This window comes from Oncorhynchus gorbuscha, linkage group LG01, assembly GCF_021184085.1.
Source record: "Oncorhynchus gorbuscha isolate QuinsamMale2020 ecotype Even-year linkage group LG01, OgorEven_v1.0, whole genome shotgun sequence".
Lineage (NCBI taxonomy): Eukaryota > Metazoa > Chordata > Actinopteri > Salmoniformes > Salmonidae > Oncorhynchus > Oncorhynchus gorbuscha.
In genome coordinates, this window is record NC_060173.1 from 111,777,303 (window position 1) to 111,803,537 (window position 26,235).

A 26,235-nucleotide genomic window follows, 5' to 3' on the forward strand; every position below is an offset into this window, starting at 1 on the left:
TACTGAGCACTGATCTACTGAGCACTGATCTACTGAGCACTGATCTACTGGGCACTGATCTACTGGGCACTGATCTACTGAGCACTGATCTACTGAGCACTGAACTACTGAGCACTGATCTACTGAACTACTGAGCACTGATCTACTGACCACTGATCTACTGAGCACTGAACTACTGAACACTGATCTACTGAGCACTGATCTACTGACCACTGATCTACTGGGCACTGAACTACTGAACTACTGAGCACTGATCTACTGAGCACTGATGTACTGAGCACTGATCTACTGGGCACTGATCTACTGACCTACTGAACTACTGAGCACTGATCTACTGAACTACTGAGCACTGATCTACTGAGCACTGATCTACTGACCACTGATCTACTGAGCACTGATCTACTGAGCACTGAACTACTGAGCACTGATCTACTGAGCACTGATCTACTGAACTACTGAGCACTGATCTACTGATCTACTGAGCACTGAACTACTGGGCACTGATCTACTGAGCACTGATCTACTGAACACTGATCTACTGAGCACTGATCTACTGATCTACTGAGCACTGATCTACTGAACTACTGAGCACTGATCTACTGAGCACTGAACTACTGAGCACTGATCTACTGAGCACTGATCTACTGAGCACTGATCTACTGAGCACTGATCTACTGGGCACTGATCTACTGAACTACTGGGCACTGATCTACTGAGCACTGATCTACCGAGCACTGATCTCCTGAACACTGATCTACTGAGCACTGATCTACTGAGCACTGAACTACTGAACACTGATCTACTGGACAATGATCTACTGAGCACTGATCTACTGACCACTGATTTACTGGGCACTGAACTACTGAACTACTGAGCACTGATCTACTGGGCACTGATGTACTGAGCACTGATGTACTGAGCACTGATCTACTGGGCACTGATCTACTGATCTACTGAACTACTGAGCACTGATCTACTGAACTACTGAGCACTTATCTACTGAGCACTGATCTACTGAGCACTGATCTACTGAGCACTGATCTACTGAACACTGATCTACTGAACTACTGGGCACTGATCTACTGAGCACTGATCTACTGAACTACTGGGCACTGATCTACTGGGCACTGATCTACTGGGCACTGATCTACTGAACTACTGGGCACTGATCTACTGGGCACTGATCTACTGAGCACTGATCTACTGAACTACTGGGCACTGATCTACTGAGCACTGATCTACTGAGCACTGATCTACTGAGCACTGAACTACTGAGCACTGATCTACTGAGCACTGATCTACTGGGCACTGATCTACTGAGCACTGATCTACTGAGCACTGATCTACTGAACTACTGAGCACTGATATACTGAGCACTGAACTACTGAGCACTGATCTACTGAGCACTGATCTACTGAGCACTGAACTACTGAGCACTGATCTACTGAGCACTGATCTACTGAACTACTGAGCACTGATCTACTGAGCACTGATCTACTGAGCACTGATCTACTGAGCACTGATCTACTGAACACTGATCTACTGAGCACTGATCTACTACTGAGCACTGATCTACTGATCTACTGAGCACTTAACTACTAGGCACTGATCTACTGAGAGCACTGATCTACTGAGCACTGATCTACTGAGCACTGAACTACTGGGCACTGATCTACTGAGCACTGATCTACTGAACTACTGGGCACTGATCTACTGGGCACTGATCTACTGGGCACTGATCTACTGAACTACTGGGCACTGATCTACTGGGCACTGATCTACTGAGCACTGATCTACTGAACTACTGGGCACTGATCTACTGAGCACTGATCTACTGAGCACTGAACTATTGAGCACTGATCTACTGAGCACTGATCTACTGGGCACTGATCTACTGGGCACTGATCTACTGAGCACTGATCTACTGAACTACTGGGCACTGATCTACTGAGCACTTATCTACTGAGCACTGATCTACTGAGCACTGATCTACTGAACACTGATCTACTGAACTACTGGGCACTGATCTACTGAGCACTGATCTACTGAGCACTGAACTACTGGGCACTGATCTACTGATCTACTGATCTACTGATCTACTGAGCACTGATCTACTGAGCACTGAACTACTGGGCACTGATCTACTGGGCACTGATCTACTGAGCACTGAACTACTGAGCACTGAACTACTGAGCACTGATCTACTGAGCACTGATCTACTGGGCACTGATCTACTGAGCACTGATCTACTGAGCACTGATCTACTGAACTACTGAGCACTGATCTACTGAGCACTGATCTACTGATCTACTGATCTACTGAGCACTGATCTACTGAGCACTGAACTACTGAGCACTGAACTACTGAGCACTGATCTACTGAGCATAGATCTACTGGGCACTGATCTACTGAGCACTGATCTACTGAGCACTGATCTACTGAACTACTGAGCACTGATCTACTGAGCACTGAACTACTGAGCACTGATCTACTGAGCACTGATCTACTGAGCACTGAACTACTGAGCACTGATCTACTGAGCACTGATCTACTGAACTACTGAGCACTGATCTACTGATCTACTGAGCACTGAACTACTGGGCACTGATCTACTGAGCACTGATCTACTGAACACTGATCTACTGAGCACTGATCTACTGATCTACTGAGCACTGATCTACTGTGCACTGATCTACTGAGCACTGATCTACTGAACTACTGAGCACTGATCTACTGAGCACTGATCTACTGAGCACTGAACTACTGAGCACTGATCTACTGAGCACTGATCTACTGAACTACTGAGCACTGATCTACTGATCTACTGAGCACTGAACTACTGGGCACTGATCTACTGATCTACTGAACCCTGATCTACTGAGCACTGATCTACTGATCTACTGAGCACTGATCTACTGATCTACTGAGCACTGAACTACTGAGCACTGATATACTGAGCACTGATCTACTGATCTACTGAGCACTGAACTACTGGGCACTGATCTACTGAGCACTGATCTACTGAACACTGATCTACTGAGCACTGATCTACTGAGCACTGATCTACTGAGCACTGATCTACTGATCTACTGAGCACTGAACTACTGGGCACTGATCTACTGAGCACTGATCTACTGAACACTGATCTACTGAGCACTGAACTACTGAGCACTGATCTACTGAGCGCTGATCTACTGAGCACTGATCTACTGAGCACTGATCTACTGAGCACTGATCTACTGGGCACTGAACTACTGAGAACTGATCTACGGAGCACTGATCTACTGAACTACTGAGCACTGATCTACTGAGCACTGATCTACTGAACTACTGAGCACTGATCTACTGGGCACTGAACTACTGAGCACTGATCTACTGAGCACTGATCTACTGAACTACTGATCTACTGAACTACTGACCACTGATCTACTGAGCACTGATCTACTGAGCACTGATCTACTGACCACTGATCTACTGAGCACTGAACTACTGAGCACTGATCTACTGAACTACTGAGCACTGATCTACTGAGCACTGATCTACTGAGCACTGATCTACTGAGCACTGATCTACTGGGCACTGATCTACTGGGCACTGATCTACTGAGCACTGATCTACTGAGCACTGAACTACTGAGCACTGATCTACTGAACTACTGAGCACTGATCTACTGACCACTGATCTACTGAGCACTGAACTACTGAACACTGATCTACTGAGCACTGATCTACTGACCACTGATCTACTGGGCACTGAACTACTGAACTACTGAGCACTGATCTACTGAGCACTGATGTACTGAGCACTGATCTACTGGGCACTGATCTACTGACCTACTTAACTACTGAGCACTGATCTACTGAACTACTGAGCACTGATCTACTGAGCACTGATCTACTGAGCACTGATCTACTGAGCACTGATCTACTGAGCACTGAACTACTGAGCACTGATCTACTGAGCACTGATCTACTGAACTACTGAGCACTGATCTACTGATCTACTGAGCACTGAACTACTGGGCACTGATCTACTGAGCACTGATCTACTGAACACTGATCTACTGAGCACTGATCTACTGATCTACTGAGCACTGATCTACTGTGCACTGATCTACTGAGCACTGATCTACTGAACTACTGAGCACTGATCTACTGAGCACTGAACTACTGAGCACTGATCTACTGAGCACTGATCTACTGAGCACTGATCTACTGAGCACTGATCTACTGGGCACTGATCTACTGAACTACTGGGCACTGATCTACTGAGCACTGATCTACTGAGCACTGATCTCCTGAACACTGATCTACTGAGCACTGATCTACTGAGCACTGAACTACTGAGCACTGATCTACTGGACACTGATCTACTGAGCACTGATCTACTGACCACTGATTTACTGGGCACTGAACTACTGAACTACTGAGCACTGATCTACTGGGCACTGATGTACTGAGCACTGATGTACTGAGCACTGATCTACTGGGCACTGATCTACTGACCTACTGAACTACTGAGCACTGATCTACTGAACTACTGAGCACTGATCTACTGAACTACTGAGCACTGATCTACTGAGCACTGATCTACTGAGCACTGATCTACTGAGCACTGATCTACTGGGCACTGATCTACTGAGCACTGATCTACTGAACTACTGGGCACTGATCTACTGAGCACTTATCTACTGAGCACTGATCTACTGAACACTGATCTACTGAACTACTGGGCACTGATCTACTGAGCACTGATCTACTGAACTACTGGGCACTGATCTACTGGGCACTGATCTACTGGGCACTGATCTACTGAACTACTGGGCACTGATCTACTGGGCACTGATCTACTGAGCACTGATCTACTGAACTACTGGGCACTGATCTACTGAGCACTGATCTACTGAGCACTGATCTACTGAGCACTGAACTACTGAGCACTGATCTACTGAGCACTGATCTACTGGGCACTGATCTACTGAGCACTGATCTACTGAGCACTGATCTACTGAACTACTGAGCACTGATATACTGAGCACTGAACTACTGAGCACTGATCTACTGAGCACTGATCTACTGAGCACTGAACTACTGAGCACTGATCTACTGAGCACTGATCTACTGAACTATTGAGCACTGATCTACTGAGCACTGATCTACTGAGCACTGAACTACTGGGCACTGATCTACTGAGCGCTGATCTACTGAGCACTGATCTACTGAACTACTGGGCACTGATCTACTAAGCACTGATCTACTGAACTACTGGGCACTGATCTACTGGGCACTGATCTACTGGGCACTGATCTACTGAACTACTGGGCACTGATCTACTGGGCACTGATCTACTGAGCACTGATCTACTGAACTACTGGGCACTGATCTACTGAGCACTGATCTACTGAGCACTGAACTACTGAGCACTGATCTACTGAGCACTGATCTACTGGGCACTGATCTACTGGGCACTGATCTACTGAGCACTGATCTACTGAACTACTGGGCACTGATCTACTGAGCACTTATCTACTGAGCACTGATCTACTGAGCACTGATCTACTGAGCACTGATCTACTGAGCACTGATCTACTGAACACTGATCTACTGAACTACTGGGCACTGATCTACTGAGCACTGATCTACTGAACTACTGGGCACTGATCTACTGGGCACTGATCTACTGGGCACTGATCTACTGAACTACTGGGCACTGATCTACTGGGCACTGATCTACTGAGCACTGATCTACTGAACTACTGGGCACTGATCTACTGAGCACTGATCTACTGAGCACTGATCTACTGAGCACTGAACTACTGAGCACTGATCTACTGAGCACTGATCTACTGGGCACTGATCTACTGAGCACTGATCTACTGAGCACTGATCTACTGAACTACTGAGCACTGATATACTGAGCACTGAACTACTGAGCACTGATCTACTGAGCACTGATCTACTGAGCACTGAACTACTGAGCACTGATCTACTGAGCACTGATCTACTGAACTACTGAGCACTGATCGACTGAGCACTGATCTACTGAGCACTGAACTACTGGGCACTGATCTACTGAGCACTGATCTACTGAACACTGATCTACTGAGCACTGATCTACTGATCTACTGAGCACTGATCTACTGATCTACTGAGCACTTAACTACTAGGCACTGATCTACTGAGCACTGATCTACTGAGCGCTGATCTACTGAGCACTGATCTACTGAACTACTGGGCACTGATCTACTGAGCACTGATCTACTGAACTACTGGGCGCTGATCTACTGGGCACTGATCTACTGGGCACTGATCTACTGAACTACTGGGCACTGATCTACTGGGCACTGATCTACTGAGCACTGATCTACTGAACTACTGGGCACTGATCTACTGAGCACTGAACTACTGAGCACTGATCTACTGAGCACTGATCTACTGGGCACTGATCTACTGAGCACTGATCTACTGAGCACTGATCTACTGAACTACTGAGCACTGATATACTGAGCACTGAACTACTGAGCACTGATCTACTGACCACTGATCTACTGAGCACTGAACTACTGAGCACTGATCTACTGAGCACTGATCTACTGAACTACTGAGCACTGATCTACTGAGCACTGATCTACTGAGCACTGAACTACTGGGCACTGATCTACTGAGCACTGATCTACTGAACACTGATCTACTGAGCACTGATCTACTGATCTACTGAGCACTGATCTACTGATCTACTGAGCACTTAACTACTGTGCACTGATCTACTGAGCACTGATCTACTGAGCGCTGATCTACTGAGCACTGATCTACTGAGCACTGATCTACTGAGCACTGATCTACTGGGCACTGATCTACTGAGCACTTAACTACTGAGCACTGAACTACTGAGCACTGATCTACTGAGCGCTGATCTACTGAGCGCTGATCTACTGAGCACTGATCTACTGAGCACTGATCTACTGGGCACTGATCTACTGGGCACTGAACTACTGAGCACTGAACTACTGGGCACTGATCTACTGGGCACTGATCTACTGATCTACTGAGCACTGATCTACTGAGCACTGATCTACTGAACTACTGAGCACTGAACTACTGAGCACTGATCTACTGAGCACTGATCTACTGGGCACTGATCTACTGAGCACTGAACTACAGGGCACTGATCTACTGATCTACTGAGCACTGATCTACTGAGCACTGATCTACTGATCTACTGAGCACTGATCTACTGAACTACTGAGCACTGAACTACTGGGCACTGAACTACTGAGCACTGAATTACTGAGCACTGAATTACTGAGCACTGAATTACTGAGCGCTGATCTACTGAGCACTGATCTACTGAACTACTGAGCACTGAACTACTGAGCACTGAACTACTGAGCACTGAATTACTGAGCACTGAATTACTGAGCGCTGATCTACTGAGCACTGATCTACTGAGCACTGATCTACTGAGCACTGAACTACTGAGCACTGATCTACTGAACTACTGAGCACTGATCTACTGAACTACTGAGCACTGATCTACTGAGCACTGATCTACTGAGCACTGATCTACTGAGCACTGAACTACTGAGCACTGATCTACTACTTCTCTTTTCTGCCAACTATCTGCATTCATGTTACGTGGGAAGAAGAAGACAGTTCGGTTAACACACATTGTTTGTTGTTTGCTTGTATGAATGTTTCTGGTTTCTTTAGACTAAATATTGAAACTGTGTCTTGATTTACACATGAAAGCCGGTGATTGTTTCTCTCTTTATTGCAGTGCATCAAGACCTACAACACTGACTGGCATGTCGTTAATTACAAGTACGAGGACTACTCTGGGGACTTTCGGCAGCTTCCAAAGTAAGCCTGTTGTTCAGAACGGTGTCTTGACAGTACAGTGTTGTATATCATGTAACCAAGTGGTGATTTCTTCATGGGCAAGTTAGTACAGCTACCCTCTTTGTGCCAAGATTTCACACTAAAATGCACGTGCACAGAGACACGTACACACACAGGTGTCAGACAGTGTCAGGCTGTCTGTAATCTTCTGTCAGCCTTAGTTGCTGATTGCTGAGGAGATTTTGGCATGGGATACCCTACAAGGAAATGCAGGTTTTATGTTTTAACCAGCAATAACAATAGAGACTTCCTGTTCAAGCCAAACGCAGGTTATTCCTGGAGCAGTGGGATTTAGTCAGGGTGGAAACTAACCCTGGTTCTAAGAGTGTCTCATTAGTTCCAGGAATATGGTTTCCAGTGTCATCGTGGTGGAATTTGGACATAAAACGAAGCTGCCCCAACCTTGAGACTTACCATTGATGTCAACATCCCTTTGGTCACCATTCAGTGTCCAGGGAGGAAAATTGAAACAATGAAATATGACGTAGCATGACACTACTTTTCACAGTGGTTTTCTTGGGTTGAATTAGTTCACGGTTCCTATGTAAGTGGGACTTGTACTCTACATTACATTTGGTTTAATTTCTTATAACAATGAATGACCTCTGATAGATAATGAATGACCTCTGACCTCTGATAGATAAGATCAAATCACACTTTATCCACGTCCTTGTGTTTTACAGCAAAGTGTCCAGACCAGACAAACTGGCTGTCCACGTTTTTGAGGTTGATGAAGATGTTGACAAAGATGAGGTAAGTGAATGCCTGTAGAAAGTTACAAATAACAAACTATTTAGCTAAGCACTTGTGTTCATTCCTATCAGCACACAGATCGTAAGCTTTTACCTCAACTCTTGACCCTCAGCCCACATGCTCCATGTACAAATCATTTCAAATCAAATAATCCTCCATACAGACAGACAGAATAATGAATTACATTTTCATGCTCCGCTAAGACAGTCCAGCAGCTTTCTACACTGCCAGAAGGCCACGGTATCTAAACTCTTTACTCCTAGACACCTGTATTTCCTAGAAGAACACCCCTTCTGAGTCTCACGAGCATCAGATCCGATTTCAGTTATTCATTCAGACAAGAACTGATTTGGCTTTCCTGGTCCAATCACATTAGTTAAATGTCTCCGGCAAAAGATGAAAGATTTCTGTGTCTCAACAGCACATATTGTGCCTAAACAACATATCTAAATAATACATTTTGTGTCTAAATAGCATGTGTTGTGTCTAAATAGCATGTGTTGTGTCTAAATAGCATGTGCTGTGTCTAAATAGCTAATATTATCTCTAAATAGCATGTGTTGTGTCTAAATAGCATGTGTTGTGTCTAAATAGCTAATATTATGTCTAAATAGCACATATTATAATAATAATAATATATGCCATTTAGCAGACGCTTTTATCTAAAGCGACTTACAGTCATGTGTGCATACATTCTAAATAGCACGTGTTGTGTCTCAGTAGCTAATATTATGTCTAATATTAAATTTAATTTTAATTTGACCTTTATTTAACCAGGCAAGTCAGTTAAGAACATATTCTTATTTTCAATGACAGCCTGGGAACAGTGGGTTAACTGCCTGTTCAGGGGCAGAACGACAGATTTGTACCTTGTCAGCTCAGGGGTTTGAACTCGCAACCTTCTGGTTACTAGTCCAACGCTCTAACCACTAGGCTACGCTGCCGCGTGTTGTGTCTCAGTAGCATGTGTTGTGTCTAAATAGCTAATAGTATGCCTAAATAGCTAATATTATGTCTAAATAGCTAATATTATGTCTAAATAGCTAATATTATGTCTAAATAGCACGTGTTGTGTCTAAAGTACAAAGGGTAATTAGCTGCAGGACTTTGGTTCACTGGCCACCTCTCAAATGGTCTCAGGTTTTTCTATTTTTCTTCTCATGCAGAAGTTCATGTGTTCATGTGTTCATGGTCCGAGGCTCCTCACTCCTTACAGCTCATGGGTTTGGCCCTTTTTGTTGTGAGCTAATTATTTTACATTTAGTGACTGCCTGATTTATACAACTGTGAATCCGTAGCTAGAACCCTTTGGCCTGTGAACCATAGAAATGTCTGATTCTGCTGTGAACAGTGTAAATTAGTCTTTGTTGGCCTTGAAATGGCTTGTGAGACAGGGAGTCATTGCACACGAGGGAGGCTATGGAGTCACCTGTGTTCAAGCCAACCCTGAAGAGAGCATGAATCACTGATGCCTGTAGAACCCTCAGAGGGACGGTGTTCTGCAGAGCATGACCTGAGGCAGTCTCAGGCTGTTTGATAACACTGATGTTATACTTGCCTCTCTTAAACTGCTAGAGTCATGTTGACATTTGCATCTGTCACATATGTGTGAATTATGTCTCCTTTCGTGTCAGACAATGCCCCCTACAGGTCTTTAGAGTAATATTTATCGAGACCTTATTCACTTATCTGTGATTTAGACAAATGGTTTGTTGAGCCGCGACTAGCCCGGTCACCAGAGGTCAGGGCCTGACCACTGAACCCCTCAGTCAAACACAGTACAGTATGAAGATAGGCAGAAACTGCTTCTCCAATAGGAATCCTCGATCATGTAATCGTGTTCGGTTCCCGCGCTGAACTGTGCATGTGCAGCCCATCAAATCAAAGGCACTCTTTTGATATAATGTTGTGGTGCTTTTAGATTTCGAGAAAGTTAACAGCAAAGGGAAAAAATGCACGTATTTCATTGATTTCTCAAACCCCAAACCCCTGCCTCGTCTGCTTGGTGTGCTTGGTCTGCCTCGTCTGCTTGGTCTGCATGGTCTGCCTCGTCTGCTTGGTCTGCCTCGTCTGCTTGGTCTGCCTCGTCTGCTTGGTCTGCCTCGTCTGCTTGGTCTGCATGGTCTGCCTGGTCTGCATGGTCTGCTTGGTCTGCCTCGTCTGCCTGGTCTGCTTGGTCTGCCTGGTCTGCATGGTCTGCCTGGTCTGCTTGGTCTGCTTGGTCTGCTTGGTCTGCCTGGTCTGCATGGTCTGCCTGGTCTGCTTGGTCTGCTTGGTCTGCTTGGTCTGCCTGGTCTGCTTGGTCTGCCTGGTCTGCTTGGTCTGCCTGGTCTGCTTGGTCTACTTGGTCTGCCTGGTCTGCATGGTCTGCCTGGTCTGCATGGTCTGCCTGGTCTGCTTGGTCTGCTTGGTCTGCCTGGTCTGCTTGGTCTGCTTGGTCTGCATGGTCTGCTTGGTCTGCATGGTCTGCTTGGTCTGCATGGTCTGCCTGGTCTGCATGGTCTGCCTGGTCTGCTTGGTCTGCCTGGTCTGCTTGGTCTGCCTGGTCTGCTTGGTCTGCTTGGTCTACTTGGTCTGCCTGGTCTGCTTGGTCTGCTTCGCAAGCATTCCCGGAAGTCTTGCGATGTTGCGTCTCTGGGTTTAGAAACTCTGTGCCTCAGTGAACATTAGATCTAACAGGGGAGGGGCATTAGATCTGAAAGGGGAGGGGCATTAGATCTGACAGGGGAGGGGCATTAGATCTGACAGGGGAGGGGCATTAGATCTGACAGGGGAGGGGCATTAGATCTGACAGGGGAGGGGCATTAGATCTGACAGGAGAGGGGCATTAGATCTGACGGGGAGGGGCATTAGATCTGACAGGGGAGGGGCATTAGATCTGACAGGGGAGGGGCATTAGATCTAACAGGGGAGGGGCATTAGATCTGACAGGGGAGGGGCATTAGATCTGACAGGGGAGGGGCATTAGATCTGACAGGGGAGGGGCATTAGATCTGACAGGAGAGGGGCATTAGATCTGACGGGGAGGGGCATTAGATCTGACAGGGGAGGGGCATTAGATCTGACAGGGGAGGGGCATTAGATCTAACAGGGGAGGGGCATTAGATATGACAGGGGAGGGGCATTATATCTGACAGAGGAGGGGCATTAGATCTGACAGGGGAGGGGCATTAGATCTGACAGGGGAGGGGCATTAGATCTGACAGGGGAGGGGCATTAGATCTGACAGGAGAGGGGCATTAGATCTGACGGGGGAGGGGCATTAGATCTGACAGGGGAGGGGCATTAGATCTGACAGGGGAGGGGCATTAGATCTAACAGGGGAGGGGCATTAGATATGACAGGGGAGGGGCATTATATCTGACAGAGGAGGGGCATTAGATCTGACAGGGGAGGGGCATTAGATCTGACAGGGGAGGGGTATTAGATCTGACAGGGGAGGGGCATTAGATCTGACAGGGGAGGGGCATTAGATCAAACAGGGGAGGGGCATTAGATCTGACAGGGGAGGGGCATTAGATCTGACAGGGGAGGGGCATTAGATCTGACAGGGGAGGGGTATTATATCTGACAGGAGAGGAACATTAGGTCTGACAGGAGAGGGGCACTACATCTGATAACAAGACTCCTCCCAGCTCACCCTTCACCTGACCTCTCTCCCACACCACTGTAAGAGAATGTTCCCAGGCCCAGCAACCGAGAGTGTCCCATCTATAGACCCCTCAGCAGTCTCTTGCAGGGAAGTGGGCTGAGCAGATGATAGTTAAGAAAGTGACCCTTTTCTCCTGAAATCCCCAAATAAATCCACACACACACACACACACACACACACACACACACACACACACACACACACACACACACACACACACACACACACACACACACACACACACACACACACACTCACACTCACACTCACCCCAGCCCCATGTCTGTTCATGTATTTAAAGACAATAGCATTACCACAGGCAGGAGGAGGGTAAAACGTTTATGGTCGAATGTGTAAATGATTAAGGAATTATTCTGCACTGTATTGCATCTAAGGTTGATTGATGCAACAGTTTTATTCATCTGGTTGTTTGGGTGTTGCCGGGCAACATTTGCGGAGCTTGTGGTTCACTGAAAGTAAACACAAGTAAAAATGTCTGGTCCTCCGGGGACTGGTGTCTTCTGGCCACAGGGTGATGACTGGAAGCAGGCCCTGAACGTTTCCAGACCCTCCTCAGATGAGTCGATGAAATGCTCTGCCAACACCTTTAAATACATTTTATTGGATGAGAAAGAGAATAGGAATCATGTCATGCAAAGTCATCTTGAAAACCCATTTCATTATTGTCAGTTTCTAGAAGTATCTGGAACATTGGGTTTTAACTTTGTAGTCTGTCAAAGAGAAGAGGCTTAAACACTCTGGGCATGTGTTCTGATCATGAGGACCTGATGGAGACCAGGCCAGGGGTAAAACGCTGGTGCCCTGTCACCTCTACCCTTACTACTCTCCTAATTGACTTATTTACACAGATCATTATGCCTATGGAAGTCTTGGTGGAATAGAGATGGTAGCCATGTGTTTTCATCATATGTGCCCTTTGTCAATGGATTGGATGCGTTCATGGTATACCTAAGAACTGGGCTGATATGGTCACGTCTCAGTGCAGAAGCCATGGAGAGAGGCTGTTTATTTGGGTTCATAGTGGAGGTTTGTTGGATATGCTGGCTGCTTGTTTGGAATGAAATAGACCTACACTCTTAGAAAAAAAGGTGCTATCTTGAACCTAAAGGGGTTCTTCAGCCATACCCATAGTAGAACCCTTTGAAGGACCCTTTTTGTTTCCTTTCCACATAGGGTTTTACATGGAACCTAAAAGTGTTCTATCTGGAACCACAAAAGGTTCTACCTGGAACCAAAATGGGTTCTCCTATGGGGACAGGCGAAGAACCCTTTTGGAACCCTTTTGTCTATGAGTGTAGATCAAACGGAGGTTTTTCTCATCTCATCCTCCATGTCTCCTATACTGACATTTCTATCAGCCACAGGATCAAGGGGCGTTGCACAGTGTGGCAGAGAGGGAGCACAGTAATGTGTTGATGTGGTGCAGTGTATGTCATTGTGTACTGTATGTGTGTTTGCCTTGAGTGTGTCTGAGCCCATTCCCATGTCTCTTCCAGGACACAACCTCCCTAGGTTCCCAGAAAGGAGGGATCACCAAGCATGGCTGGCTGTACAAAGGCAACATGAACAGTGCCATCAGTGTCACCATGAGGGTGAGCGATGATGATGACACTAGCTATCTCTGTGAGGAATGGTTTTTACACAGTGTACCAGATGTATATCGAGATGAGCAATAGTCCGTTCTCGTGTCTCCAGTAACAGAAGGATGAAGCTAGATTTTCATCAACACCATTTATCAGACAAACTGATGGATTTTGTTTTGTGTTGACTTCCTCCTAACCATGCTGGGGCAATTATCTGGGCCCAAATTGTGCCTCTTGTTCTCTAATAATAGAAATGGGATTGTTATTGTTTTACTGTACTTTCCAGTCTTTCAAGAGGAGGTATTTCCACCTAACCCAGCTGGGTGACGGCTCTTACAACCTGAACTTCTACAAGGATGAGAAGATCTCCAAAGAATCCAAAGGAACCATCTTCCTGGACTCATGTATGGGAGTTGTTCAGGTGATTTTTGTGAACTTTGTATCTGGGAATGTGCTTTGACACCGTCATTGTTAATGTTATATGGGATGAGTTCAGGTCATCCAGACAGACATGTTTCCTTTCCAAAGATGTTACGTTCTAACATATCGGAACATATATGAACCTGCTAGTTAAAGCTAGCAACAGAGTATTAGTGAGGAAATGTTTCTGTCTGTATCGCTGCTGGGACCCTTCCCCAATCCCCATTTGTGTCATACTACCATGAACTTTGCCGCAGGCCAGCAATCAATGCCAAATGCTATAGCTAGCAGGCGCACATCTCCCAGTCCCAACACAGGCTTGAAGCATCATTATCTGTCTTCTACACACAGATGGATGTAAAGGTTGTGTTTTTACTGACCAAGTATTCAGCTCACATGAATTAGATGCAGTAAAAGGAGTCATCAGTGTGGAGTTGAGAGCTCGGGCCAGGGCCTCTCTCGTCTCCTGCCCTACGGAAGTGGTTTTTATTTCTGCCAGTGAAGACGAGTGGGAGTGCGTACTTGGTATGGAGTGGATGGCGTGGTTGGGCGGTCCCTTGAGTGGATTGATAAAATATTCAGACCCCTTCCCTTTTTCCACATTTTGTTACATTACAGCCTCATTCTAAAATGGATTAAATTAAATACAAATCTCATCAATCTACACAAAATACCCTATAATGACAAAGCGAAAACAGGTTTTTAGAATTTTTTTCAAATGTTTTACACAAAAAAAACTAAAATACCTTATTTACATAATTAATTCATACTCTTTGCTTTGAGACTTGAAATTGAGCTCAGATGCATCCTGTTTCTATTGATCATCCTTGAGATGTTTCTACAACTTGATTGGAGTCCACCTGTGGTAAACTAAATTGATTGGACATGATTTGGAAAGGCACACACCTGTCTATATCAGGTCCCACAGTTGACAAAACATGTCAGAGCAAAAACTAAGCCACGAGTTCGAAGGAATTGTCTGTAGAGCTCAGAGACAGGATTGTGTCAAGGCACACATCTGGGGAAGGGTACCAAAACATTTCTGCAGCACTGAAGGTCCCCAAGAACACAGTGGCCTCCATCATTCTGAAATGGAAGAAGTTTGGAACCACCAAGACTCTTCCTAGAGCTGGCCGCCCAGCCAAACTGAGCAATCAGGGGAGAAGGCCCTCGGTCATGGAGGTGACCAAGAACCCGATGGTCACTCTGCTAGAGCTCAAAGGTCCTCTGTGGAGATGGGAGAACCTTCCAGAAGGTCTTTATGGTAGAGTGGCCAGATAGAAACCACTTCTCAGTAAAAGGCACATGACAGCCCACTTGGAGTTTGCCAAAAGGCAACTAAAGACTCTCAGACCATGAGAAACAAGATTATCTGGTCTGATGAAACCAAGATTGAACTCTTTGGCCTGAATACCTAGCATTCTGTTTAGCCTTGGCTACCCAGTAATCTGTTTAGCCTTGGCTACCTAGCTATCTGTTTAGCCTTGGCTACCCAGCAATCTGTTTAGCCTTGGCTACCCAGCAATCTGTTTAGCCTTGGCTACCCAGCAATCTGTTTAGCCTTGGCTACCCAGCAATCTGTTTAGCCATGGCTACCCAGCAATCTGTTTAGCCTTGGCTACCCAGCTATCTGTTTAGCCTTGGCTACCTAGCTATCTGTTTAGCCTTGGCTACCCAGCTATCTGTTTAGCCTTGGCTACCCAGCAATCTGTTTAGCCTTGGCTTACTAGCACGTTAGCTGTACACACACCTGTGTGATGTCCTGGCCGGTGTCACCTTGTCTTCTTTACCTTTGTTGAATTGGGTGCTTTGTAGGCCTATGTTTCTTATTCAGGAGCAAACGTATGGTCGTTTGGTTTTGCAGGTTTCTAATGCTTTGAGCCAATAGCTCGTCTTTTTAGAGGTACAGACGGTAAACCTATGGCTCCACAACTGAACTGGACCATAAGGTTGATGACCAAAACATTGCTTATGTAAAAATAACAATTCTGGAAACTTCTTACGGAATATTGTATACCAGTTGAATACTACTGAATCATCAGCTTCTGGAGGTGTGTAACTGAGACGATCTGAGGCCGACCTGAGGTAGTGACATCATTCTTTCTGGCTGATTGAGGGCCATAGGTCAACTCCATGGTGCAGTGCTGCTGGCCGACTCAGTCCCTTTATAAGGGCTCAGCTGCAGTGCTGGCAGCACTACGCTCTTTGTTGCGCATATGGAAATACTTTCTACCTAGCACCTTGCTCCTCTGTGTGTTCACTCAGTTGGTTTATTCCCTTCTGTGTCTCTCTAACCAACACAAATAAATAAACAAATTTAAGCTTTCCTAAATACCGGAAAGATGGATAATGATGTTATTGTTGTCAAATATGTGCACAACTGTTTCCCTGTGTTTTCTTACCCTTTAGTGTGTAAATAGATACAACATCAATTGATCAGTTGTGGTAGTTATTACAAAATCTCAAGTCAAAAGTTAAAAAGTCAATGCAATTTCTACTGGGGGGAGAGGATTGTTGTTTGCAGTAACGCTCTCTCTTCATAGTCCCGTGAAACAGATCATAAAACCAAGCAGCAGCTGCCTTCTGGTGGCTTGCCAATATATTAGATGTTAACTTTGGAAGGTGGATCAGAACATTTTGACCTGTTTTATTTGTATTTTATTCACAGTTGTACATTTTATTTTAGACTGTAAGAAACACACACTCACACTTGACCTGCACACACTGTAATCATCCTCTTTTTAAAAAATACCTACATTTAAAAAATATATATTTCACCTTTATTTAACTAGGCAAGTCAGTTAAGAACAAATTCTTCTTTTCAATGACGGCCTAGGAACAGTGGGTTAACTGCCTGTTCAGGGGCAGAACAACAGCTTTGTACCTTGTCAGCTCTGGGATTTGAACTTGCAACCTTTCGGGTACTAGTCCAATGCTCTAACCAGTAGGCGACCCTGCTGCCCCATTCATGCTTTATTCTTTAAAAGTGCCTTGCTCACGATCTTAAATAAGCATGCCCCCCTCAAAAAATGTGGAACTTGGAATAGATATAGTCCTTGGTTCACTCCAGACCTGTCTGCCCTTGACCAGCACAAAAACATCCTGTGGCGTTCTGCATTAGCATCGAACAGCCCCGTGATATGCAACTTTTCAAGGATTTTAGGAACAAATATACACAGGCAGTTAGAAAAGCTAAGGCTAGCTTTTTCAAACAGATTTGCATCCTGTAGTACTAACTCAAAAAAGTTCTGGGACACTGTAAAGTCCATGGTGAATAAGATCACCTCCTCCCAGCTGCCCACTGCTCTGAGGCTAGGAAACTGTCACCACCGATAAATCCACTATAATTGAGAATTTCGATAAGCATTTCTCTACGGCTGGCCATGCTTTCCACCTGGCTACCCCTACCCCGGTCACCTGCCCGGCACCCTCCACAGCAACCCGCCAAAGCCCCCACCATTTCTCCTTTACCCAAATCCAGATAGCTGATGTGTCAAATCGGAGGGCCTGTTGTCCGGACCTCTGACAGTCTCTATGGGTGTGCCACAGGGTTCAATTCTCGGGCCGACTCTCTTTTCTGTATACATCAATGATGTTGCTCTTGCTGCTGGTGATTCTCTGATCCACCTGTACGCAGATGACACCATTCTGTTTTCTTCTGGCCCCTTCTTGGACACTGTGTTAACTAACCTCCAGACGAGCTTCAATGCCATACAACTCTCCTTCCGTGGCCTCCAACTGCTCTTAAACGCAAGTAAAACTAAATGCATGCTATTCAATCGATCACTGCCCACACCTGCTCGCCCGTCCAGCATTACTACTCTGGACGGCTCTGACTTAGAATACGTGGACAACTACAAATACCTGGGTGTCTGGTTAGACTGTAAACTCTCCTTCCAGGTGAGAGCCTCTCCCAGTCTCTGCTAGGTAAAGCCCCGCATTATCTCAGCTCACTGGTCACCATAGCAGCACCCACTCGTAGCAACCGCTCTAGTAGCTATATCTCACTGGTCATCCCCAAAGCCAATTACTCCTTTGGTCATCTTTCCTTCCAGTTCTCTGCTGCCCATGACTGGAATGAATTGCAAAAATCTCTGAAGCTGGAGACTCACATCTCCCTTACTGGCTTTAAGCACCAGCTGTCAGAGCTACCATTCCAGTGTTTAATTGCTATATTGTAATTACTTCGCCACCATGGCCTATTTATTTCCTTAACTTACCTCATTTGCACCCACTGTATATAGACTTTTTGTTTTCTTTTGTTCTACTGTATTATTGACTGTATGTTTTGTTTATTCCATGTGTAACTCTGTGTTGTTGTACAGTACCTTGCGAAAGTATTCGGCCCCCTTGAACTTTGCGACCTTTTGCCACATTTCAGGCTTCAAACATAAAGATATAAAACTGCATTTTTTGTGAAGAATCAACAACAAGTGGGACACAATCATGAAGTGGAACGACATTTATTGGATATTTCAAACTTTTTTAACCAACAAAAACTGAAAAATTGGGCGTGCAATTTATATATCTTGGCCAGGTTGCAATTGCAAATGGGAACTTGTTCTCAACTAGCCTACCTGGTTAAATAAAGGTGAAATAAAAAATAAAATAAATAAATGCTGTTTTCTGGGATGATACGGCATTGCTTTTTCTAGAGATCAGAGCACAGTCCTCATATTGTAGTTGATCCTCTGTTGCGTTTCCTTAGCAACCTTCCCTCCACTACAGCATTACCTAAACAATGATGTCCTCTCCTCTCCTCTCCTCTCCTCTCCTCTCCTCTCCTCTCCTCTCCTCTCCTCTCCTCTCCTCTCCTCTCCTCTCCTCTCCTCTCCTCTCCTCTCCTCTCCTCTCCTCCTCTGTGTCTGTCTGCAGAATAACAGGGTGCGGCGCTTTGCCTTTGAGCTGAAGATGCAGGACAAGAGCACGTACCTGCTGGCTGCCGACAGCGAGGGAGAGATGGAGGACTGGATCAGCACTCTCAACAAGATCCTCCACAGCAGCTTTGAGATCGCCATGCAGGAGAAGCGGAACGGGGACATCCACGACGGTGTGTGTGTGTGTGTGCATGACGTGTGTGTGTGGGGGCGTGTGAGCCCATGCGTGTCTGTGTGTGTGATGTGCATGTGTGCTGTGCCGGTCGTGCTGTGCATGTGTGTGTGTGTGTGTTTTCAGAGTTCAAGGATGGGAGTTAAGAGTGGAAACAAAGATTTCTGTGTAAATGCTCTTTCAACAAAACCCCTAGTTCAAGGAGAATGTGCTTCTCAAAGTGTCAGCAATACAAAGAAAACCTCCCAGGGTTCACTGCAGTACACTTGTCTGCCTGTCGGGCCAAGAGAAGCCATGTGTAAATACAGTCTGCCTAAGTACATTCTTTCATCAACCGCCCATGTAAATAACCCTGTAGCTAGCATAAAGCGCCAAACTGATGGGCTGTAGTTGAGTAGTTGAAAACACCTTGGAGCCAGACTGGGGAAGACAGAGATGATGAAAATGGTACTAGTTCCTGTACAAGCTAAACACACATCATTAACAGTCTTGTCTGTAAATGTGACCACCCAGGAGTTTAATCTGATCTGAGGCCTGAGCCAGGAGGAAAGAACACCGTTCACTCTCACTACCTTTTAGTAATCACACTTTCCTAGGGGTAAAACAACCCAGTGGTTCCCATAAGGGCTTTAGGATCTGATCTCAGGCCTGCTTTGTTTTTCTGACTGTCCTCGCTGTTCTCTGGGCAGTCTAAGTCACTGTTTACTCAACTTAACTGTTTAGTAGTGTGTGATTAAGGAAGAGGTGTGATAATGGAGTTGTAGCCTGTAAAATAGTGGAATTGTTGAACATCTGTTTTCAATGGGGTGCTCTGCCCTTTTTTTCTGTGGCAGATGACGAGCCGGGAAAGGCAGACAGTTCGTTGGGGAGTATGGACAGCTTTCAGGTGGGTTCTGTTTTCACTAATGGGCGGTCCCAAGCAGAAGGATTATTTATGCCCTGTTCACATGAGACATGAAGTAGTTACACCATGAAATCACTTCACCATGGTAAGTACGTAGAGAGTAGCCAGTCAGTCAGGCTTCTCAGCAGAGCCCCCCCCAACCAGCCCCCCAACCCCCCCCCAACCTATGCCCCCCCAACCTATGCCCCCCAACCTATGGCTTTAATTAGCTTCAACTGGGGGGTTCACACCTCCATTTTAAACATTATTTTCTATCTCTAGTAAGACCTGACAGAGCAAAAATAGATAAGATCTTGCTACCAAGGAAAGGAAAAATACCTGTCTATTTGTGGAGAAATCCCCCTGATTAACTCTTTAGTCCCAGTTGACCTGTTTGCTTCTGGCCCTGCCTACACCTAGAGACCTGTTTTTTATTTTAATTATATGACCAAAATTAGACCACCACACTGGTTCTCTAGCAGATTAGTCTCACCCCATGTTCAAGAATGAAGTTTTTTTTCTCCATTTATTCAGATTACTCTTGGTTATCTGAAAATGAAATAATCTCCAAAATATTGTTTTTTTTTATTTAACAACCAATGTGTTTTAAAGCTCTGCCTTATATATTGCAAAATAGTTGGGAAGTACCAATTGGTATGCAAAACGATAGCGTATTCAAAATTTTGCATTTAAAAATTATACATATTATAGAAAATACTTGCAACCAATAGAATGTTATATATATGGGGGAAACAACATACCTAACTCTGCAGATTTTGCTGCGAAGAGACACAGTCATTAGATAATTTGTTTTGGTACTGTCCATATGTAGCTTGTTTTTGCTCACAGGTCCAGGAATTGCTGAAGAATTGCAACATTTACCTGGACCTAACTCTGCAAATAGCACTGCTGGGTGATTTTAGAAGTCATAGTTACATGATCAGTAAATATAATAATACTTTTAGCAAAAAAATATGTTTATTTTACAATTGGTAGAACTATGAGAATTGAAAGGTTCAGGACTTTTGTGAAACATCACAGAAAATATGTGGTAAATCAAATAAAATAAATGGATGGTGTTAAGAGGTAGATGGGAGGGGTTGAGGGTAGCTAAGGATTGGGATTAAAAACAAGATCAAACTGGATGGTCTTCAGAGATAGATGGGAGGGGTTGAGGGTAGCTAAGGATTGGGATTAAAAACAAGATCAAACTGGATGGTCTTCAGAGATAGATGGGAGGGGTTGAGGGTAGCTAAGATTGGGATTAAAAACAAGATCAAACTGGATGGTCTTCAGAGATAGATGGGAGGGGTTGAGGGTAGCTAAGGATTGGGATTAAAAACAAACAAAATATAACTTTTAATATAATATAAATTTTGAGAATTATACAAATATTAATTTCCACAAAGTTTTCTGCTTCGGTGTCTTTAGATATTTTTGTCAGATGTTACTTTGGAATACTGAAGTATAATTACAAGCATTTCATAAGTGTCGAAGGCTTTTATTGACAATTACATGAAGTTGATGCAAAGAGTCAATATTTGCAGTGTTGACCCTTCTTTTTCAAGACCTCTACAATCTGCCCTGGCATGCTGTCAATTAACTTTTGGGCCACATCCTGACTGATGTCAGCCCGTTCCTGCATAATCAATGCTTGGAGTTTGTCAGAATTTGTAGGTTTTTGTTTGTCCACCCGCCTCTTGAGGATTGACCACAAGTTCTCAATGGGATTAAGGTCTGGGGAGTTTCCTGGCCATGGACCCAAAATATCGATGTTTTGTTCCCCGAGCCACTTAGTTATCACGTTTGCCTTATAACAAGGTGTTCCATCATGCTGAAAAAGGCATTGTTCATCACCAAACTGTTCCTAGATGGTTGGGAGAAGATGCTCTCTGAGGATGTGTTGGTACCATTCTTTATTCATGGTTGTGTTCTTAGGCAAAATTGTGAGTGAGCCGACTCCCTTGGCTGAGAAGCAACCCCACACATGAATGGTCTCAGGATGCTTTACTGTTGGCATGACACAGGACTGATTGTAGCGCTCACCTTGTCTTCTCCGGACAAGCTTTTTCCCGGATGCCCCAAACAATCGGAAAGGGGATTCATCAGAGAAAATGACTTTACCCCAGTCCTCAGCAGTCCAATCCCTGTACCTTTTGCAAAATATCAATCTGTCCCTGATGTTTTTCCTGGAGAGAATTGGCATCTTTGCTGCCCTTCTTGACACCAGGCCATCCTCCAAAAGTCTTCGCCTCACTGTGCGTGCAGATGCACTCACACCTGCCTGCTGCCATTCCTGAGCAAGGTCTGTACTGATGGTGCCCCGATCCCGCAGCTGAATCAACTTTAGGAGACGATCCTGGCACTTGCTGGACTTTCTTGGGCGCCCTGAAGCCTTCTTCATAACAATTGAACCGCTCTCCTTGATGTTCTTGATGATCCGATAAATGGTTGATTTAGGTGCAATCTTACTGGCAATGATATCCTTGCCTGTGAAGCCCTTTTTGTGCAAAGCAATGCTGACGACACATGTTTCCTTGCAGGTAACCATGGTTGACAGAGGAAGAACAATGATTCCAAGCACCACCCTCCTTTTGAAGCTTCAAGTCTGTTATTCAAACTCAATCAGCATGAGAGAGTGATCTCAAATCAAATGTATTTATATAGCCCTTCGTACATCAGCTGGTATCTGATGTTGCTGTACAGAAACCCAGCCTAAAACCCCAAACAGCAAGCAATGCAGGTGTAGAAGCACGGTGGCTAGGAAAAACTCCCTAGAAAGGCCAAAACCTAGGAAGAAACCTAAAGAGTAACCAGGCTATGAGGGGTGGCCAGTCCTCTTCTGGCTGTGCCGGGTGGAGATTATAACAGATCATGGCCAAGATGTTCAAATGTTCATAAATGACCAGCATGGTCAAATAATAATAATCACAGTTGTTGTCAAGGGTGCAGCAAGTCAGCACCTTAGGAGTAAATGTCAGTTGGCTTTTCATAGCCGATCATTAAGAGTATCTCTCCCACTCCTGCTGTCTCTAGAGTGTTGAAAACAGCAGGTCTGGGACAGGTAGCATGTCCGATGAACAGGTCAGGATTCCATATCCACAGGCAGAACAGTTGAAACTGGAGCAGCAGCACGGCCAGGTGCACTGGGGAGAGCAAGGAGTCATCATGCCAGGTAGTCCTGAGGCATGGACCTATGGCTCAGGTCCTCCGAGAGAAAGAGAGAATTAAAGAGAGCATACTTAAATTCACACAGGACACCGGATAAGACAGGAGAAGTACTCCAGATATAACAAACTGACCTTAGCCCCCGACACATAAACTACTGCAGCATAAATACTGGAGGCTGAGACAGGATGGGTCAGGAGACACTGTGATCTCCGGCCTTGTCCTCGTCAACACACACCTGTGTTAACGAGGGAATCGCTAACATGATATCAGCTGGTCCTTTTGTGGCAGGGCTGAAATGCAGTGGAAATGTTTTTGGGGGATTCAGTTCATTTGCATGGCAAAGAGGGACTTTGCAATTAATTGCAATTCATCTGATCACTCTTCATAACATTCTGGAGTATATGTAAATTGCCATCATACAAACTGAGGCTGCAGACTTTGTGAAAATGTATATTTGTGTCATTCTCAAAACCTTTGGCCACGACTGTATATAGTATGTATAATCTGGAAGTAGAAGCCTAAGAGATTTTGTCCATTAGTTTACTCCAATTAGTGGAGGGGTGGTAGGGTTAAGGGAACATAATATAGGAAAAAATAATCAAAAATAAAAATTACCTGACAGAGACACACAGACAAATGACAGCTCCTGCTGTTTGAAAAGTGACCAAAAGCAGGAGAGGAACCAATATCTGGTTCTTTCCCATAGTGGAAAGCTACCGTAAGAGATTTCCATGACCATTTGCTGAAGCACTCAGTACTTGGGCAGACTTCAACGGCTGGGTTTCCTGGAACAGCCTGGGCTCAGAGGTGGACATCTGACTGTCTCCTAGGATCACATGTCCGTAGGTTAGCCTTGAGGAGCAATCAGCCTATAGATAAGCCATACTGTATGTGCATGGAATCTGATGGTAGCAGTTAACTAACAAAGCAGATGTCTGACAGAGTGCTTGACAGGCTTTGCCATGGTGATAGGCACCACCTGACTTTACCATTGAGTCTGTCTTGATCAGCACGTTATAGGAAACCTCAACTCGGGATGGACTCAAATGAAGAGAAATGTTCAAGTGATAAAAGCAGTTCGATCTGAAAACCTTTTTGCTTAAAGAGTTCTGCCTAGTAAGGAAAGCTGTGGTCTGGGTATTTATATAAAAAAAATGTCTTGTCCTCAGAGTGCAAGAGATATTGAATCTAAAATGAGGAACGAGACCAGATTGAAACTGTTCACCTTGGATCCGGACACACAGGTTCGTGACTATCGAATTTTCAGAAAGGTATTTGACAATCCCCCAGCTCTAAATTATGGTTAAAATAAACCTAACCTACGCTCTTTTTGTCTCTTTAGAAACTTGACTTCTCAGGAATTGAGCCAGATATAAAGCAATATGAAGAAAAGTTTGGCAAGCGCATTTTGGTCAATTGCAATGACCTGGCCTTCAACCTGCAGAGCTGTGTAGAGGAGAATGACGAGGGACCAACAACAAACGTAAGACAGATCGCCTTCCCCTAGTTCTCCATGAGTCAGTGTGCAATGTGAGCCAGATCTCCTTCCCCTAGTTCTCCATGAGTCAGTGCTCGAGGTGAGCCAGATCTCCTTCCCCTAGTTCTCCATGAGTCAGTGTGCAATGTGAGCCAGATCTCCTTCCCCTAGTTCTCCATGAGTCAGTGCTCAATGTGAGCCAGATCTCCTTCCCCTAGTTCTCCATGAGTCAGTGCTCAATGTGAGACAGATCTCCTTCCCCTAGTTCTCCATGAGTCAGTGCTCAATGTGAGACAGATATCCTATTGTTTTATAACCAGTATTTGCTCAGAACAATGGGTGAGTGACAAAGAGAGGTGTGGAGGGATCACATCTCTGGCGTATGTCATCACTGCTGTTTGTCTTTTTTGCGTGGGCGCTCTGGGTTAGTAACCCGCCGAGAGCCATAGTAATGGCTGAAGGCACTGTTTGAAGGAGGGCAGGCAGCCTGTCCATTACCGAGAGAACATGTCAACCTGTTCAGGTATACAGACCTGACATAGACAGAGATACACTGACCTGACAGAGGTACACTGAAAGGCATTCAGCCAGTCTCTTGTCAAACTCATGAACCTTCTGTGGCATCACAGTATCATCTATAAATGGCACAGACTAGCATTGTATTTAGTGTCATCCTCTACACGTGTAGATGTGTACATACATGTGTACATACTCCACCATCTAAGACACTTTTCCTGTTGCTTCATTTCCAGGTGGAGCCGTTCTATGTGACCCTGTCACTGTTCGACATCCAGAATAGCAGGAAGATCTCGTCAGACTTCCATGTGGACCTGAACCACCCGTCCGTCAGACAGCTGGTGGCCAACCCCAGCAGCCAGTCCATGAACGGGGGTGGGGACGCCTTGCTGGGGTTGCAGAGGGAGGTCCACGGTCTGCCTGAGGAGGCCATGCTGTACCCCAGACAGGTGTAGAGATTATATTCATCTATATAGAATATTTGGAGTTATTTATCTCTTTCAATGTGATTGATATACTTTAATGTAGCTAACTGTACAGATTTAGGTCTGCATATTAATTGTTTTTAAATGGTGTGTGGATGTTTTTGTCTGACCGTCGTGTACAGCCAATACACAGAAGAACCTTTAAAAACAATGTTTCACTCATACTCTTGTTTTCACTGTTGCTTTGTCTCGCCACAGGGAGTGTTCTCTGTAACGTGTCCACACCCAGATATCTTCCTGTTAGCTCGCATTGAGAAGGTCCTCCAGGGAGGAATCACACACTGTGCTGAGCCCTACATGAAGAGCTCAGACTCCACCAAGGTACGC

At 45.1% G+C, this 26,235-nt stretch overlaps 1 protein-coding gene across 13 annotated transcripts in view; it reads left to right on the forward strand.

The window, feature by feature from the left end:
• The window catches only part of LOC123996368 (dedicator of cytokinesis protein 9-like), a 189,373-nt gene that overhangs the window by 109,943 nt on the left and 53,195 nt on the right, over positions 1-26,235 (forward strand). For all 13 annotated transcript variants that reach the window (XM_046302578.1, XM_046307948.1, XM_046309542.1 and 10 more), the window contains exons 4-13: positions 7,777-7,859; positions 8,582-8,651; positions 13,821-13,916; positions 14,194-14,328; positions 19,203-19,377; positions 20,210-20,262; positions 24,600-24,674; positions 24,773-24,913; positions 25,660-25,872; positions 26,107-26,229. In XM_046302578.1, the coding sequence (XP_046158534.1) occupies positions 7,777-7,859; positions 8,582-8,651; positions 13,821-13,916; positions 14,194-14,328; positions 19,203-19,377; positions 20,210-20,262; positions 24,600-24,674; positions 24,773-24,913; positions 25,660-25,872; positions 26,107-26,229 (1,164 nt within the window). The remainder of the gene's footprint in view (positions 1-7,776; positions 7,860-8,581; positions 8,652-13,820; positions 13,917-14,193; positions 14,329-19,202; positions 19,378-20,209; positions 20,263-24,599; positions 24,675-24,772; positions 24,914-25,659; positions 25,873-26,106; positions 26,230-26,235) is intronic.